This window comes from Primulina huaijiensis, chromosome 5 (assembly GCF_012295235.1).
Source record: "Primulina huaijiensis isolate GDHJ02 chromosome 5, ASM1229523v2, whole genome shotgun sequence".
Classification (NCBI taxonomy): domain Eukaryota; kingdom Viridiplantae; phylum Streptophyta; class Magnoliopsida; order Lamiales; family Gesneriaceae; genus Primulina; species Primulina huaijiensis.
This window is the reverse complement of record NC_133310.1, coordinates 1,058,026-1,074,498: the sequence shown is the minus strand read 5'-3', so window position 1 is coordinate 1,074,498 and position 16,473 is coordinate 1,058,026. Positions and strand designations below refer to the sequence as shown.

General features: G+C 37.2%; 5 protein-coding genes and 1 non-coding gene across 7 annotated transcripts; 5 read left to right on the top strand and 1 right to left on the bottom strand.

Annotated features, from left to right (window-relative positions):
• Positions 1–3,402, top strand: LOC140976164 (protein DA1-related 1-like). 2 transcript variants are annotated; one of them, XM_073440093.1, is made up of 12 exons: positions 1–250; positions 822–950; positions 1,039–1,129; positions 1,209–1,371; positions 1,450–1,573; positions 1,666–1,749; positions 1,859–1,978; positions 2,101–2,313; positions 2,408–2,470; positions 2,546–2,661; positions 2,728–2,786; positions 2,862–3,402. In XM_073440093.1, exons 2-12 carry the CDS (start codon positions 840–842, stop codon positions 3,194–3,196), a joined length of 1,479 nt encoding a protein of 492 aa, XP_073296194.1. In that variant the 5' UTR covers positions 1–250; positions 822–839; the 3' UTR covers positions 3,197–3,402. The 2 variants fall into 2 exon arrangements, with proteins under 2 accessions (XP_073296194.1, XP_073296196.1); XM_073440095.1 differs by having other exon boundaries at positions 2–250; positions 1,453–1,573.
• A 208-nt stretch (positions 3,403–3,610) lies between these two features.
• Positions 3,611–6,367, top strand: LOC140976163 (serine/threonine receptor-like kinase NFP). The gene has a single exon (XM_073440092.1). It carries the CDS (start codon positions 3,953–3,955, stop codon positions 5,798–5,800), a length of 1,848 nt encoding a protein of 615 aa, XP_073296193.1. The 5' UTR covers positions 3,611–3,952; the 3' UTR covers positions 5,801–6,367.
• LOC140976165 (UPF0603 protein At1g54780, chloroplastic-like) lies at positions 6,257–8,503 on the top strand. Its single transcript, XM_073440096.1, has 3 exons — positions 6,257–6,667; positions 7,774–7,966; positions 8,128–8,503. Exons 1-3 carry the CDS (start codon positions 6,260–6,262, stop codon positions 8,373–8,375), a joined length of 849 nt encoding a protein of 282 aa, XP_073296197.1. The 5' UTR covers positions 6,257–6,259; the 3' UTR covers positions 8,376–8,503.
• Positions 8,504–9,633: 1,130 nt separating this feature from the next.
• LOC140976162 (uncharacterized) lies at positions 9,634–12,189 on the top strand. Its single transcript, XM_073440091.1, has 8 exons — positions 9,634–9,925; positions 9,999–10,091; positions 10,275–10,353; positions 10,674–10,752; positions 10,943–10,982; positions 11,067–11,201; positions 11,318–11,455; positions 11,630–12,189. Exons 1-8 carry the CDS (start codon positions 9,678–9,680, stop codon positions 11,919–11,921), a joined length of 1,104 nt encoding a protein of 367 aa, XP_073296192.1. The 5' UTR covers positions 9,634–9,677; the 3' UTR covers positions 11,922–12,189.
• An 88-nt stretch (positions 12,190–12,277) lies between these two features.
• On the bottom strand, positions 12,278–13,909 carry LOC140976161 (UPF0496 protein 1-like). Its single transcript, XM_073440090.1, has one exon. It carries the CDS (start codon positions 13,753–13,755, stop codon positions 12,496–12,498), a length of 1,260 nt encoding a protein of 419 aa, XP_073296191.1. The 5' UTR covers positions 13,756–13,909; the 3' UTR covers positions 12,278–12,495.
• A 1,170-nt stretch (positions 13,910–15,079) lies between these two features.
• On the top strand, positions 15,080–15,151 carry TRNAD-GUC (transfer RNA aspartic acid (anticodon GUC)). The gene has a single exon. It is a non-coding gene; the product is annotated as a tRNA-Asp (tRNA).
• The last annotated feature ends 1,322 nt before the right edge of the window (positions 15,152–16,473 follow it).

The window sequence follows — 16,473 nt, the reverse complement described above, 5'->3', positions numbered from 1 at the left end:
GCTTAAGATGCTTGACAAGTCGTACGCGTCGTCTCTGTTGTTCTTTTTTTAAACTGCCTCTCTTCTTAATCCTCTAAGATCCTCTGCTTTTTGATTCAAGAAAGCAAGTAATGATTTGTTTCTATACATCTGTTCTTGTTCTTCCGTGAAATGGGGATATATTTTTGGTCAAATCTCCAATTCAGATGATTAATTTGATCCGGGAGTAATCAGGTTCCTTGAAAATTATCAGATTGTTTAACTGTTTAAGGTAAGTAGCTTATGACACTGAAACACATTCTTTTGAGTTCTTGTTAATGGTGTCGTCGAAAAGAATGAGTTAACCGGCCAATCTTGAATAATAAATCTCTATATTTAGATGATCAGATGATTAAAAGTTTGAACTTTCACTGTGGGATTGCTGTATTATTGGAATGAGATATATTTTTGGCGAAGAATTACTGTATATGGTTGGTTTATCTTTCTTGATGGATGAGACTGATGTTTAAATTCTTGAAGCAGCAATTTTCGATTGATTAGGATTATATGTATGAATTTCTTTTCTTCTGTTTTCTTTCCCAAGATCACGTTCACTTGATGTCTGGTTGAAGCCTAACCATTTACTCTCCGGCGTCTTCGAATCTGCCTTATCGATTTCCGGATGCTCACCTATGAAATTTGGGAATGAGATAATGGCCGTGTTTGCATGGATGGGGTGGAGTCGGTCCCCCTCGGAAAGAAAATATTTCTATTTTTTGTGTATAGTTTTTCAGAAAATTATAGGTTCGAATAAATTTATCATAAAGCCAGCTTGATGAAATAAATTGTGGGTCGTTCTATAGATATACGTGCTATACACGATGGGTTGGCTAACCAAGATTTTCAAAGGTTCCACCCACAAAATATCAGGCGGCCAATATGCTGGGAGATATGAAGATGATACTATTTTGGAAGTTCCGACTACTTCAGAGGTATTCTTTACCCTGTCATCGTTGAGACTGGTTTGATCCCTTTCCAGCATTTGAAACTGAAAATTTTCATTATAAATCTGATATACAGGAGACAGGGTCAGATTTTGACAGAGAAGAAATCGATCGAGCCATAGCAATTTCCATTGCTGAAGAAGATGAGAAAGTGAAAAAAGCAATAGGTATAAATCAAGAACCAATGGCATGATAGTTCTTTAATGTGATATTCTTGCTAAATTAACGAACCGTGTTGATTGTTAGATAAAGAATCTCATTTGGAAGAAGATGAGCAGCTAGCTAAGGCCATTCAAGAAAGTTTGAATGTGGTATCTCCACCTCAATCACCTCCTCGAACTCGACCATCTGGATATGATTCTGGCAGTTTCTTTCCCCATAGTCTATTTCGATATCCTTTAGGACACAGGTAACTGGTGTACTGGTTGGGATTTTGTTTTCGTTTGCTTATTCTCTTTTTTTTTGAAACAACAGTTTCTGTTTTCAGCAGAATCTGTAGTGGTTGCAACAGTGAAATTGGCAATAGAAGATTTTTGAGTGGCATGGGGGCCTTTTGGCATCCAGAATGTTTCCGTTGTCATGCTTGTAATAAACCGATTTCGGATTATGAGGTTCTGAAATTATTGTTTTGTACTAATGTCTTTTCTGATTTTCAGTCACCAATGGTTCTGCAAAACTAAATTGTTTCCTTAATTTTTTTCAGTTTTCGATGTCCGATGGTCGACCTTACCATAAATCCTGCTATAAGGATCTGTATCACCCCAAGTGCGATGTTTGCAAACAATTTGTAAGAGCTGAAGCGATTCCATAGAGCAATAGTACAGTAAATATGATAATATTTCTCAGACATTTCTCGTTCATTACCTTGAATTGGAGTTTCTTCGTTTCTGATATAGATCCCAAGCAATGCCTCTGGAGAAATTGCATATAGAGAGCATCCTTTCTGGCATCAAAAGTATTGCCCGTCTCATGAGAATGATGGGACGCCTCGATGCTGCAGCTGCGAAAGAATGGAGGTTAGGATAGATATACACATTATATAATCTGAATGATGTTGAACCTGTCTTGTTGGGGCCTAGTCAGGATAATGTACATACTTAACATGGTGTACTGATGAAGAAATATTTCGTTCTTGCAGCCCGTGGATTGCAGATATTTGATTCTTGATGATGGAAGGAAGCTATGTTTGGAGTGTTTAGACTCTTCGATAATGGACACACACGAGTGCCAACCTCTGTACCTCGAAATCCAAGAATTTTATGAAGGTTTAAACATGAAGGTGGAGCAGCAAATTACAATGCTCTTGGTCGAGAGACAGGCACTAAATGAGGCCATGGAGGGAGAGAAAATCGTAAGGGGGTTACTTTTGGATAGCATTAACTTTCCAAAGTTGAGAAGTTTTTATAAAATGAAGTCATTTTGGTATCATCTGTATTGCTATATAGGGTCACCACAACATGCCTGAGACTAGAGGTCTTTGTCTGTCAGAAGAGCGAACCATTCGCACGGTACTGACATCCATATTGATTATGATTCATGATTGATATTGAAGTTTATTCTTACATTTATACCAAATTTTACAGATTTTGAAGCGACCACGAATTGGTGGGTATCGAATAATAGACTTGTTCACTGAACCTTATAGGCTGATTCGTCGATGTGAAGTGACTGCAATCCTTGTCTTGTTTGGGCTTCCTAGGTAAGATTTGTGTTTTCTTTCTGTTTCTGATTCGGCTAATCCATCGAATAATTAAGAAACATTCAGGTTGTTGACTGGATCCATCCTTGCTCACGAAATGATGCATGCTTGGCTTCGACTCAAAGGTTCTTGCTTTCTTTTTCTGCGATGCTGCCAGTTTTTGTATTGATTTCCGTCTCTCAAAACCGGTTTTCTTTCAGGTTATCCGAGTCTGAGTCCAGACGTTGAAGAAGGTATCTGCCAAGTGCTGGCTCATATGTGGTTAGATTCTGAAATAATTCCTGGTTCAAGTAATGATGAAGCTTCCACTTCATTTTCATCTTCTGAAGTGTCAACAGCATTACCACCTGGTTCTTCGAAGAAGGGGAAACGATCCCTGTTTGAGAAAAAACTTGGTGAATTTTTCAAACACCAGATTGAATCAAACCCTTCGGTAGCATACGGAGATGGTTTCAGACAAGGCAACAAGGCGGTCCTGGAGTTGGGCCTAAAGAGTACTCTTGACCACATTAGGCTTACAGGAAGTTTTCCCTGATAACTTTAAGTGAAATTCTTGTCATACGTAAGAAAGAAAGAAAAAAAGTTAAAGGTATAGAAATAAAAAATGAAAAACACAATGTAATGTACCGATCTGAGTCTTACATATATTATCACATACATATTTATGAAATCTGAAATTGTTGTTGATTTAGAATATTACCTACAAACTTGGAAATATATGAACAAAATGGATCTTATGTTTGCCTGTTCTACTAGAGAATCTCATGCAGGACGATAAAACCGACAATGACTGTCCTAATTCCCAGTTGCCAGAATTCTCGAAACCTTCGGACTTCTGTAATAAAAAAAACTATAACGACAACCCCGAATTCGCAAGAAAATAATACCATGATCAAATAGGCTTATGATTTTTGTCCACATCTAATTAGGCCATCAACTCTGGTTTTTTAAAACCCTTGTGCTGATTTTTGTATATATAACTCAGAAGCAAGGACAAATTTGTGCCGCCTGAACTTGGATTCTTTGTTAAACTAATCTTGAAGGCTTCAAATAAAAATATCAGAACTTAACAAATATTGACGTATCAGGCAGACTATGACAGATGAGGGATACTGTAGGCAAAGCTGGGGACAAAGCTCTCTGAGATTTTGCTTAAATAATTCTTAAACAATTCATTTATGCATCAAATAGCAACCCTTCTTCGTTTTTTATACGAACTTTTCACAAGCTGAGATTATCCTGCGTATATTATTTATACACCTTGCCTTCTTACAAATGAATCTCGAAAAAAATGTCAGTCCCTCATAATACCTTTCTGTCAATCTCTTCTCTGTTCCTCATTTTTGCAGCTTCCCTTGTTTCTGCGCAGCTGCCTAATAATACAGCAGATACTGATTTTACATGGTCCGCAGAGACACCAATGTCTTGTGAAACGTATGTTACATACCGTGTTCGGGCACCTTATTCAGATCTTGCAAGTATATCTGATCTATTCGGAGTCAGCAGTATGGATATAGCGACAGCCTCTCGTTTACCATCAGAGCATCCTATTCTGATTCCTAATCAATTGTTACTGATACCGATCAAATGTACCTGCAACGGAACATATTATTTCTCCAATGTCACCTATAGAATCACGAAAGGGGACAACTTTTACTCGGTTTCAATCAAGCCGTTTCAGAATCTAACAAAATACCATTTTGTCGAAGATATGAATCCCATGTTGGATCCTTACAACCTGACTATCGGAGTGGAAGCGGTCTTTCCATTGCTCTGTAAGTGCCCAAGAAAATCATTCAAAGAAAATAAAATTCGACATCTGATTACTTACGTATGGCAGCCAAGTGATGATGTATTTTCTGTGAGTACGATGTTTCGGGCATCAGCATCAGATATTGTCATGGAGAATAATAACAGAAACTTCACAGGTGCAATATGCCTTCCCGTGTTGATACCAGTAAAGTCAACGATTAAATTGCAGACGTTTCCTTCTCCGGAAACTCATGTTAAATCCAAACACCACTTGATTCTCATCACAATATTGAGCCTTGTTTTGGCTCTCGTGATCGTGTTATCGGGTTTTGCAGCATACTTCAACCTCTTGTACAAGAAGAATAAAATGTTGGTTCGTAATAATTCTTCTTTAGAAACTTCTGATCTTATCCCTGCTTACAGAGTCTCCAAAGAGGAAGCTTTTTCACCAAAGATCATTCAGGATAAGCTGCTTCCAGGAGTGTCAGGCTATCTTGGAAAACCAATAATGTATGACCTGCATGTGATCACGAAAGCAGCTATGAACTTCACTGAACACTACAGAATTGGTGGGTCAGTTTACAAGGCCATAATAGATGATCAAGTTTTTGCTGTGAAGAAAACAAGAGATGCAACAGAGGAACTCCAAATATTACAGAGAGTAAATCATGCGAATTTAGTCAAGTTAATGGGAATTTCATCAGACAGTGATGGGAATTTTTTCATCGTGTATGAATACGTTGAGAACGGATCATTGGAAAAGTGGTTGTTCCCAAAAGTGTCGTCTTCTTCAGACAAAGTTGAGTCCCTTAGTTGGAGGCAGAGGTTACTTATCGCCTTGGAAGTTGCAAATGGTCTCCAATACATGCACGAGCACACTCAACCAAGTGTCGTCCACAAAGATATCAGAACAAGCAATATACTTCTTGATTCTAATTTCAAGCCCAAGATTTCCAATTTCTCTGCAGCTACAGCAACTAATTGTTCCACGGTGCTAAAAGTTGATGTTTTTTCTTTTGGGGTCGTTCTTTTAGAGTTACTTTCGGGAAGGAAAGTTATCGAGATGAAGGACAATGGTGAAGTTGTAATGTTGTGGAAAGAAATAAAGGGTATCTTAGAAGTTGAAGATCAAAGGAAAGAGAGGCTAAGGAGGTGGATGGATCCAAGGCTGAAGGGTTGCTTCTGCATTGATGATGCTCTAAGCTTGGCGAATTTGGCAAGAGCATGTACTTCGGAAAAGTCATCGGACAGACCACGAATGGCGGAAATAGTGTTCAACCTCTGTGTTCTAACTGAATCATCTCCTCAGATGTATGAAAAGTCGGGGATTTCGAATTTGGAAGCCATTGGAGTTTATCCGGTTATTAGCCCGATTATGGCTCGTTGAAATGTACATAAACACACCATGGTTTGGCGAATTATGGCTATTTTCCTCGTCATCACTCCAGTTATATCAATATGTAATGTACATAAACAAACCATGTTTACATTTTCTCGTAGAGGAAGAAGACCTTATTCTGATCAATAGTTTTTTCGCAGCAGATGTTTGATTTGTAAATTGTGTAATCATACGGGGTTGAAAGGAAATTCATGGACAATTCTATCCACTATTTGCCAAGAAAAAACCAGTAAGCCACATAGATCGTCTGGACAAAACAGTCCTTTGATAGCTTCATATCGAGCCCACTTGTTTCCACAATTGATAAACATTATCCTCCACCAAAATCCAGCCAACCATCCAAATTAAAGAATCCAAAAAAGGGCACTAAATCGAAGACTAACCAGTGACCAAACTCTTCTTCAACACATGACAGATTCCACCACATTTAGTTTTTGATATTCTTCAATGGAAACCATTCTTTCTGCTAATTCCTTCTGCCCACTTTTCAAGACACTTCTTTTCCAACCCAAACCGGTTTCCGGGCTCAAACCCATTTCTTGCACCCTCAGAAAACAGATTTCTCAATCAATCAAACAATCTTTCCGCAATCCCAGTTGGTTTTCTCATGTGAACCAGGGAATAGCAGCGCTCGCCATTTCTTTAGCACTAAACTTCTCCTGCCCGATTTTGACCGACTCTGCATTGGCCTCTGAATTTGATGTTTTGAGCGACGGCCCCCCGGCAGAATCATTCGTTGTTGATGATGCTGGTGTGCTTAGCCGTGTCACCAAATCTGATTTGAAGAGATTATTGTCGGATTTGGAGTCCAGAAAAGGCTACCACATTAACGTTGTGACTGTCCGCAAGCTCACTGTAAGTCGATTCCTTCTTGTTTTTCTTTGCGTCTTAATTAATGTAGTTGGTTATAAGTAAAACTCTATGCTTGGAAGGCGTAGATCTGTCGACTGTTTCCAATGATAAGTGAGGCAAAAATTTTGAAGTATGCGTAGTTTCCGAATAAAATCAGTGTTTTTATAACCGGATCGTTAATCGAACCGGTCAAGCCTTAAAAAATGGTTCAACCGGTTCAACCGGTTCAACAAAACGGTCGAACCAGATCAATAAAATTAATATTTTATTTATTTTATATAATAAATAAAATAGTAAAATATTGATTATTTATGTTTTTATAGTTTTTACTTAATTTTTAAGATGAAAATTACAACAAATATCCAAATAAACATCACTTTTCAAATTCAAAAATCCAAATTACACCTAACATGTAACCAAATAGTGATGACCAAGTTTAAGTGCCCAAGAAAACATCAAGTTTAATTATACAAAAAAGTAGCAAACATCAAGTTTCTTATACAAAAAAGTATCAAACATCCAATTTCAACTTTCAAGTTGCATCCTTTGATGCCCACACCGCATCCAATTCTTGAAGTGTTCTTTCGTAGTCATTATCATTTTCATCCCCACCATCCAAAAGTTCTTCCAAGTCCAAAGAAGGTGTTTCTTGCATTTCACCAACACTTTTATCTAAATATTTTTTAAAAAAATTAAAATAATACATGTTTAGCAAACAGAAAGCAAAAATTTGTTAAAAAATTTTTCCGTTTTTTCCGGTTTAAGCTGGTTTTAACCTGTTTTTTCCGGTTAAACCTGTTTTCCGGGTTTTTAATTATCTCCGGACCGGTCTGGAGGCCGGTTCGCGGTTGAACCGGTCCGACCGGCCGGTCCGGTCCGGTTTGGAGAACATTGAATAAAATATTTAAAGTCACGGCCTCAGATTAATTGATAGCTCAATCCCATGCGAAACTGCATGAGGAAAATTTAAAATTTTTCGTAGAAAAGAACGAATAATCACTATGGGATTGAGATGAAGTTTCTTCGGATTGAGACGGGTAGAATGTAACATTCAAGGAGATTATAGCTTTTATTTTACATTTTGAATTGTGGGTATTCTTTGGCTGAAGAGCAAAGCCGATGCATTCGAGTATGCTGATCAAGTACTGGAACGCTGGTACCCAACTGTGGAGGAAGGCAACAACAAAGGCATAATTGTGCTAGTTACCAGCCAAAAAGAAGGTGCAATTACAGGCGGACCTGAATTCATCAAGGCTGTTGGTGATTCTGTTCTTGATGCCACAGTATCAGAGAATCTTCCGGGTATCATTTGAATATTTGGATTTTTTTTCATTCTTGCAAGATTAGCCCATTTTTGTGTACTCCTGGTAGTAGATCGAATATAATGGTTGTCTAGATTAGATATTATTAAGAGAATTCTTCCACAGGAACTTGATTTTTATGAGCTGATTGGATATTTGCAGTGCTAGCAGTGGAGGAAAAGTATAATGAAGCTTTGTTTAGTGCTGCAAAACGTCTAGTTGCAGCGATAGATGGCCTCCCTGATCTTGGTGGCCCTAAGGCTAAAGATAATAAAAGAGAGTCTAACTTCAAAACCAAAGAGGAGACAGAAGAGAAACGGGGTCAGTTCTCACTTGTAGTTGGAGGCTTGTTAGTGATTGCTTTTGTCGTTCCAATGGCACAGTACTATGCGTATGTCTCCAAGAAATGAAAATGGATCAATCTTTTTGCGTTTCGGAATTTTTTATTGGCTTTAGAGTTGAGAAAATGTATAAATTATTTACAAACTTTTTCGTGGATTGATCAATCCATCGAAATGCAATGAGCTTCTGTCTCCTGTTTCCTCGATCTTTTCGGTCAAAGATAATTATTACTATATAAAAAACTTTATCAAGAATGCGAAAAATCATCAGCTATAAGCAAATACCATCAAATCACAGAGATTAACAAATACATGTCTGAAAGCAAAAGACAGCTACAAAAGATCTGCAACAGCTTATCTATGCCTGGTATGGTGTTCTGAGATCCAAATCGCCCATTCACCTGATACGCTGGAATTCGAAATTCTTGAAAGAGACCGGAAAATTTCATCTGTGCTGGGGGGATCTGATGGATCCTTCTTGAGGAAATTATCAATCAATCTGAATATTAAAAGGCCAAGCTCCGGAGGGTAATTTCCTTGCAACAAAGGGTCCATTAACAGCTTGAGATTCTCTAGTCCATTTTCTTGATCTAGAACTGGATCCAGGACATCTTAACTGCAGATTCCCCTCATACAGCTGGGAAACTTCAGGGTATCACTATAAACCGTCGTTAATTTTTAAATTACGACGGTCTTACAAAAATCGTCACCAATATATATTTTTTGTAGTGTACTGTGCTAATTTTTGGACAAATAATGATAAACTATCAGTTAAACTCCATAGATGACTTGAAGTTTTTAAGATTAGCGAAATTTAGTATTTTTATATCTTTTAGAATAAAATTTAAATAGATTTATTTATGAAATTTATTTTTTAAAAATCAAAAACATAATTTCAAATTTGATGAAATTATCAAATGAATATTGGGACTTCACCATTACACTAAATTTTTTTATCTTATGCATGTGAAAATTCAATTTGTAATGTAAAAATCAACTTAGATCATGTGCTTAATATAAAAATCATGCCATATTCATACAAAGTTAATAATTTGATAATATAACCCAAAACTAATCTTTCATCCCAACATGATCTAAGAAATTCTTTTAAAATAGAAAAAAAATTAACCGAAGGGTTTGCTAATCCCTAGTTCTTTTAAAATGAAAATTCACCACATTAGAAAGATGCAAAATTTATTTTGATAAAATAAACTAAAACGAAAAAATCTCCAAATGACAGAACATAGAAAATAGTAAGAAAATTGGAAATAATTATTTTCAAAAATTGAAATAATTCGAATCAGTTTAAAAAATTAATAATTCGAAATTTTCGAATCATAAAATGAACACATAACTTTCAACTTTTAAGGAATGCAGCGATCAGAAAGAATTCCAATTTCTGAAAGATTTGGTCCAACCCGCTGCAAGATGGAGATTTGCGGGCAAGTCCCGTCAATTAATCTCCGATTTCACCAAATGGAAGCCTTTCAACCCCTTACTGTCAGATGCAATCTATCCCAGAACCCTATATCGCCGGAACATTTGGGTAGTAACATGTTCATTCTCGGAATGGGTTTCGTCGGACGCTTCTTCGCTTCTGATTTGAAGAGCAGAGGCTGGTAAGACTTCTAATTGTGAACTGTGTTGTGATTTCGAATTTTTTTCAGTTGTGGGTGCTTGTTGATCGTGAAGGGCGGTGAGTGGGAGTTGCACAAGCGTCGCCAAGAAGAATGAACTCGAAGAAATGGGATATGCATCTCATGTCTTTGATGCAAATGACCCACGGTAATATTTTGTGTTTATGATTTGAAATTGGTTTGCTGGCTTAGTTCAATTCTAGTCGAGGATTCAAGATTTCCTTTTCAATGTCCTGTTTTCCTTTTTTTGATGGTTGGATTATTTTACAATTTTATTGTGCAATTATTGGTATTTGGCTAATGTAACAAGTTTTATGCTTGCATTGTTCAGACCTGAAATTCTAGAGATTGTTAAAAATCATACACATCTCGTCGTATCCATACCTCCAGTGGCGGGTGTTGGTGATCCGGTAAAGTTTACTTCTGATAATAAATCTTTCAGATTGTGGTTGTATTGATGGATATGTATTTAATGGTAGAATTTGACGGAAAAATATTGAACTCCTTATTTTAGGAGAATTTAGGATTATTATTACATACGAGCTGGGACAAGAATATGATTTCTACGGAATTCATATATTTTCAAACAAGCAAAAGAGATTCAGCATTTAGATTTCAAATGCTTCAATCTGCAAGCATTCCTCATAGAACATACACTCAATTTCATGAATATGATCACACCGTTCTTGAGATGTCATCCAGGTTGCTAATCTGGCTGGCCTTTTGGCAGATGCTGCGTGATAAAGAATTTGTGGAGAACATTTTAAAGGATGGGAGACTCCAATGGCTAGTATATTTATCAACCACAAGTATGTGAATGTCTAACAAACTATTAATCATACACGAAAGGAAGTAGAAAAATTGTCATCAGCATGCATAAGGAGAGACCTCTAGTCACACTGTCTGTTAATGTGGTTCCCTTTGGTTGCCTTTCTTTCACTCAAGTTTCCTTATTTTGTTTCGATCCAAGATTAAGAGATTATTTATTTTGATGTATAGGTGTGTATGGAGATTGTGGCGGTGCTTGGGTAGACGAAGAGTAAGCTTACGTCCACATTTTATTTACTCAGGTTCCAGTCAAGCTTAAATTCGGTTAAAAATTCCACAAATAATCTTGTGACAGATATCCTATAAGAACTACGAGTGAGCGGATGATAGATAGGTTATCTGCTGAGGAAGAATGGCTGAGCTTAGGTTGTAATCTCGGGATTGCAGCTCATGTATTTCGCCTTGGTGGTATATATGGCCCTGGTAGAAGGTTTTTAGTAATATTCAAATATTTCAACATTTTACTAACTTCGTGGCTTTTATTCAGTTGGATTAAAGTTCAATCTCTGTCGAGGATTATATCCTGTGTCTTTTCTTGTTTGACAGTGCTATTGATACCATACTGAAACAGAAGCCTCTATCATTTAGTCAGAAAACAAGAATGTATAAAAACTACACATCTCGTATTCATGTGGCCGACGTATGCCAAGCACTCAACGCCAGTGTTCTGAGACCGTCTCCGGGGCAAGTAAAAACATGCAATGTGTTCTATTTCCAGATTCAGTGAAAAAGTTGAAACATCAGTGGGAAATATAAGGAAGGATTATGAATGGTGTTTATTTATTGTGATAGAATACTGATTTTACCTCCACTCCAAACATCAAAAGTAATCCTCTTCATATGTTCTGATGTATTTAGGAAAATATATAACATCGTGGATGATGATCCTGCTCCAAGAATGGAAGTTTTTGAGTACGCCCAGGATTTGGTTGAGGAGAAATTTTCTGGACATGGAGAACAATATGTTTCTATAGAAAGAGATGAATCCCTTGTCAAGAGGTTAGGTTCCAGGGGCGAGAAACGAGTTTCCAATTCTCGTATGAAGAAAGAACTGGAAGTGAAGTTGCTTCATCCTACTTTTAGGTCTGGATTGCGGGCCATCATTGATGACATGGACCTTTCAGTTCTACAAAAACCTACAGGTTCTTGATGTAATTATTCAGTATTATAAGCATAGCAAGCCTGCCTGAGATCCCTCAAACATACAGAGGCAGTTCACGATTTGGGGGAGGAAGGTCGAACGCTAACAGTGTACCATGTTGTCAATTGTTGTACTGATGAGACATACTTGCCTGCTTAATGGGTGCGAGTCTCATCTTGAAAGGGAGTTGAGGAGTAACAATTTTTGTACCCTATATTGATTGACGTGTGAATTGCATCATGTAGTGCTAAACATGGAATTGAATTCTTTTTCTGATGCAATTCTGCGTCAGTCTCTTAATGTAAAGGCTAGCATTTACTTTGAGTACTTTATTCTACTACATTATTATACAAGATAGCATTGAATGGTAGGAATCAGTAGGGTCACCGCATGACATAGCAGGTTAAGATCATAAATTCCACTTTGTTTTACATGATAGTTTGATTATAACATAATTAATCCTCAAGAAAAATAACAAAATATTTGATCATAAAGTTCCTTCATGTCAATTAAAAATGGGAGAGAGAACTCCTCTATTATCCATTCATAATGATTCCATCTTGCATCTATTTCTAGCTGCCATTTAACAGGAATACATACCGATGTCCTGATTTGAACTGCTAGTAATCATCCTCCTCAATATCACAGTCCTTGCCATCCTCGTTTCTTGGCTGCACTGATTGGCGCGTTCACTCAAATCATGGATAGTCTTGATAAAGTCATCGACTTTTGTTTTAATCTCTCCTACCACAATCTCCACTGACTCAGCGTCTCTCATTGCAAAATCTGTGTAAGTTGACAACTCCTCGATTTTAATTTGAAACCGATCAACCAGTTTTCCAATGCTCTCCAAATCCGTAAGAACAATGGTACCAAAAATCTCCATTGAACTAATAAGCTTCCTTTGCCCCATCAAATCTTTCTCACATTTCTTCCAAAACGAGTTAAGCCAGTTCCCCATTGATCCTAAAGGGATGGCTGCTGCAGCGGCCAGAGCCGTCACAACTGGAGGTGCGGTGACTGCAGCTGCCACCACCGAGCAGATCAAAACAGAAGCAAATGTTGCTATGAATATCGCATTGGAAACCTTCCTCCACAACTTTAATCTCCGCAGCTTATTATCCAATTTCTTATTCTTTGCTTGCAGCTTCTTCAACATCAAAACCTGCCGAGATCGAACGGAATTAAATACCTCAATGAACTCTGCGGCGAACGGATCCCCAGCCGCCCTAAAATTCCTCAGTTCCTCCAATGTTCTTGAATAACTCTTCACAGGCCCGTCTCCCGAATGACGTTCTTCCTCAAATTTCTTGAGGGCAACCTTGATAATAGACTCGATAATCCCAGCACGTTTAAGGCAGGTATCAAGGTATTTGCAGAAATCAAGGGTTAAAAGGCTATTCTCGAAGTAATCATCCACGAGCTCCAACAATTCAGGATCTTTCCATATATCTTTCTTGTCCCTGAGGATGATTTCGACCACCTCCTTATTCATTTCGAGTAAGAATCCCGTGGCTTCACCGAGCGAGTCGAGAGAAATGGCGCGAACCTCGAGATCTACGGCTATGGAGTTGACAGTCCGGCGCGTGCGAAGCTGGAGGTTCTCGTCTAACTTCCCGAGATCAGGATCCTCGCGGCAAGCGTCTTCATATGAGTTCAGATCGGGGACCGTGGGCTCCTCTTGTCCGATGGTGTTGAAGTTGGAATCTGAGGCTGCTCGAGGCGGAGGCGGGGGCGGGGGCGGGGGCGGGGGCGGGGGCGGGGGGGGGGGCGGGGGGGGGGGGGGGGGCGGGGGGCGACTGCTGCTGCTGCTTCGTTCATTTCTGCTGATAAGGCTGCCCATTTGAGAGAAATTTTCAAGAATCGTAAGACAGGGTCTGGCTGTATAATCCGCGTGAAGTAGCAGAAGATGAGTTGCAGAGAAGAAGGTAGCAGCCAGGAGAAGTCTTGGTCTTCTTCCTTGCAATTACGAGGATTTAATTTAAGAATGTTTGCAACATTAATTAATTGCAACAACCAGACCTTAAAACGTACGATATTAGTCTAATGGCCCTAATCTTTATCCTTATACGGCCCAAATTCAAAATCTAGAATAGGCCCGATTTGGAATTGGGCCATTTTCCTGTTACCCAACGAATTGCAATTTGCAGAACAACCTTGTTTGTATACAGTGACGTAAACAATTATAACTTGAAATCCGTTGAAATAAAATCTCTCGCCCTTGATCGTAATAATAACTAGCAAGCTTTTGCATGCTTACATACAATTAAATTTTAAATTTACACAAAATTTAGCCCTTTAAATGTAAATTCCAGATTCCGACCATGAATAGAGCGAGACAAAAATCTGATAACATAATGGACAAAAATCGTTCTGACTATCGGACTATGACAACAACTTTATTTTGAATTATTTTTTCGAACTAGAATCATAAATGTCGCTAGTTTCATCAACTTGTCCATCAAACAGGTATTCGTGTCGAGCAAAAATCACAAAGGAAGCACGGACAATTTTTTGCTACCACCTATCTCGAGGATGACTTGAGCAAAATCTTGGTGAAGAATACAAAGAGCTTGTTTGTGATGGCCAAGCAAGATAATTCAATTATTTTTGAAGAATTATACGAAAAGCTTCTTAACTTTCAAGCCCATATGGCTAGGTACCTCTTAACCCATAAAATGATAATTTTGGCCCAAACTAAGACCGGACAAAAATTGGTGGAAATCCCGAGTTAATTTAAACGTTAATAGAGAAAAGGGATTTGGCCCATTTTAATCTAGGAGGATTGGCCAAGTCGTGGCCGTGAGGACACATCAAGCGACACATGAAACTGATTATTAACTTTTTTTATGGTGTGAAATTTTTTTGGTATGTAGTGGGCAAATTTTCGGACTAGAGTAATAGTATGCAAATCACGTTAATCAGATAAACTACGTTGGACATACCCTAGGTGAAAAGCTCGCCTGAGAAAATTTTGTTAGGGAGAATAGAATTTCTGATTAAATATTCAGAGACTATGTTATTTTGTGTATCATGTGTTGCCTTTTATCAGTTCGATCCTTCGACTTTCAGTTTATTTTCGTTTTTATTGTAAAAGAGTCGGTTATCATTCAAAGTGACATAAACAATATGAATAATATTTAAAAGTTGAACTTTGTTTCAACAAAGTCGTTGTAGTATAGTGGTGAGTATTCCCGCCTGTCACGCGGGTGACCCGGGTTCGATCCCCGGCAACGGCGTTTCTTTTTGTTTTTTAATGGATAGTAGGCAGACAGGCCCAAATTCAAATATTTAGAATAGCTGAATAAAAGCCCAATTTTAGATTTGGGCCAAATAGTTTGTTATCTTGAACTCGACCCAACGAAACTTTGATTATTAAAACAAATTTACTGAAGATTATTATTATTATTTTAGAAAAAACATTAATTTAATTTGCTATTTGAATATCACCACGCATGAAATTTGTGATGAAATATTATTTTTAAAATTATAAGATAATAAATTTTTGTTAAACAAAAAACATAGTGTATTGTGCTATAAATAATACAAGGAAATGGGGATTTTGAAATGGAATGAAGTTTTGAATTTAAAAAATAATGATATTATTGAATTAGTTTCTGTTTACCCCACATTATTCTGACTTATTTTTTTCCATCTTTTTGTTTTTCAAACACCATTCGACGAAGTAATTTTGCAAAGATAAGATAATTTAAAATTAGTATACAAATTCACGCTCACCGATTCACACATATACATAATAAAGTCAAAAATTAAAAACAATAAATTTGTTTTAATTTAATAAAATGAATTAATGTTTTAATGAAAAAAATGGAATTATCATGCGGCTCGGCTCGGCTCGGCTCGGCTACACCTAACTAGGATTAATATTACAAACCACACACACACACACACACATATATATATACACACACACACACACACCAACTGGCCATAACATTTCTTGGCATGCGATGCATTGCAGCCGCCAGTCCATACAAAAAATTTCCTTCGTAAAAAGTTTCAAAATTAATGAATTTTAAAAAATATATAGGTAGTTTTATATGATTTTTTTATATAATCATTTTTAAATGAGAAATGATATTATCATTTGAATTAGGATAAAATTTAGATAAGATTCAAATATATTTATGTGCTAATAATTTTACGACAATATAATTATTCTTGAATAACAAATGTTAAATAAGATAAGGGTAAATTTGGTATGAAAAAGTATTATGATATGATCATGCTCCGTTACTGCATCCATCGCCCGCGGGAGGTAGTCGATGATGAAGACGGTGTTGAGCATCCCCAGAGGATACCAGGTGGAGTACTTGAAGTCACAAAGGTGCTCAATAGAGACTCCAATTAGAAGATGCAAGATCATGACTAGTATCTTTATTAATAGACGAAGAAAGTGACCAAAACAGATTTAAAACATTATATCAAACATAAAAAAGTAGTATAATTTGACAAAATAAGTTCTTTCGACATTCAAAACTTAAAAAATCCTCCATCCTAATAAATTGAGGGTAGTAGGATGGAGGACAAATTTAAATAA

Excerpts from the sequence above, each read along its gene's own strand:
- LOC140976161 (XM_073440090.1), bottom strand. The coding sequence starts at position 13,755 with ATGGGCAGCCTTATCAGCAGAAATGAACGAAGCAGCAGCAGCAGTCGC.
- LOC140976165 (XM_073440096.1), top strand. The coding sequence starts at position 6,260 with ATGGAAACCATTCTTTCTGCTAATTCCTTCTGCCCACTTTTCAAGACA. Across the intron at positions 6,668-7,773 it reads TGACTGTCCGCAAGCTCACT|AGCAAAGCCGATGCATTCGA; the intron begins GTAAGTCGATTC and ends CTTTGGCTGAAG. Across the intron at positions 7,967-8,127 it reads AGTATCAGAGAATCTTCCGG|TGCTAGCAGTGGAGGAAAAG; the intron begins GTATCATTTGAA and ends GGATATTTGCAG.
- LOC140976162 (XM_073440091.1), top strand. The coding sequence starts at position 9,678 with ATGCAGCGATCAGAAAGAATTCCAATTTCTGAAAGATTTGGTCCAACC. Across the intron at positions 10,983-11,066 it reads GGTGCTTGGGTAGACGAAGA|ATATCCTATAAGAACTACGA; the intron begins GTAAGCTTACGT and ends ATCTTGTGACAG. Across the intron at positions 11,202-11,317 it reads ATATATGGCCCTGGTAGAAG|TGCTATTGATACCATACTGA; the intron begins GTTTTTAGTAAT and ends CTTGTTTGACAG.
- LOC140976163 (XM_073440092.1), top strand. The coding sequence starts at position 3,953 with ATGTCAGTCCCTCATAATACCTTTCTGTCAATCTCTTCTCTGTTCCTC.
- LOC140976164 (XM_073440093.1), top strand. The coding sequence starts at position 840 with ATGGGTTGGCTAACCAAGATTTTCAAAGGTTCCACCCACAAAATATCA. Across the intron at positions 1,574-1,665 it reads AACCGATTTCGGATTATGAG|TTTTCGATGTCCGATGGTCG; the intron begins GTTCTGAAATTA and ends AATTTTTTTCAG. Across the intron at positions 2,471-2,545 it reads AAGAGCGAACCATTCGCACG|ATTTTGAAGCGACCACGAAT; the intron begins GTACTGACATCC and ends CAAATTTTACAG.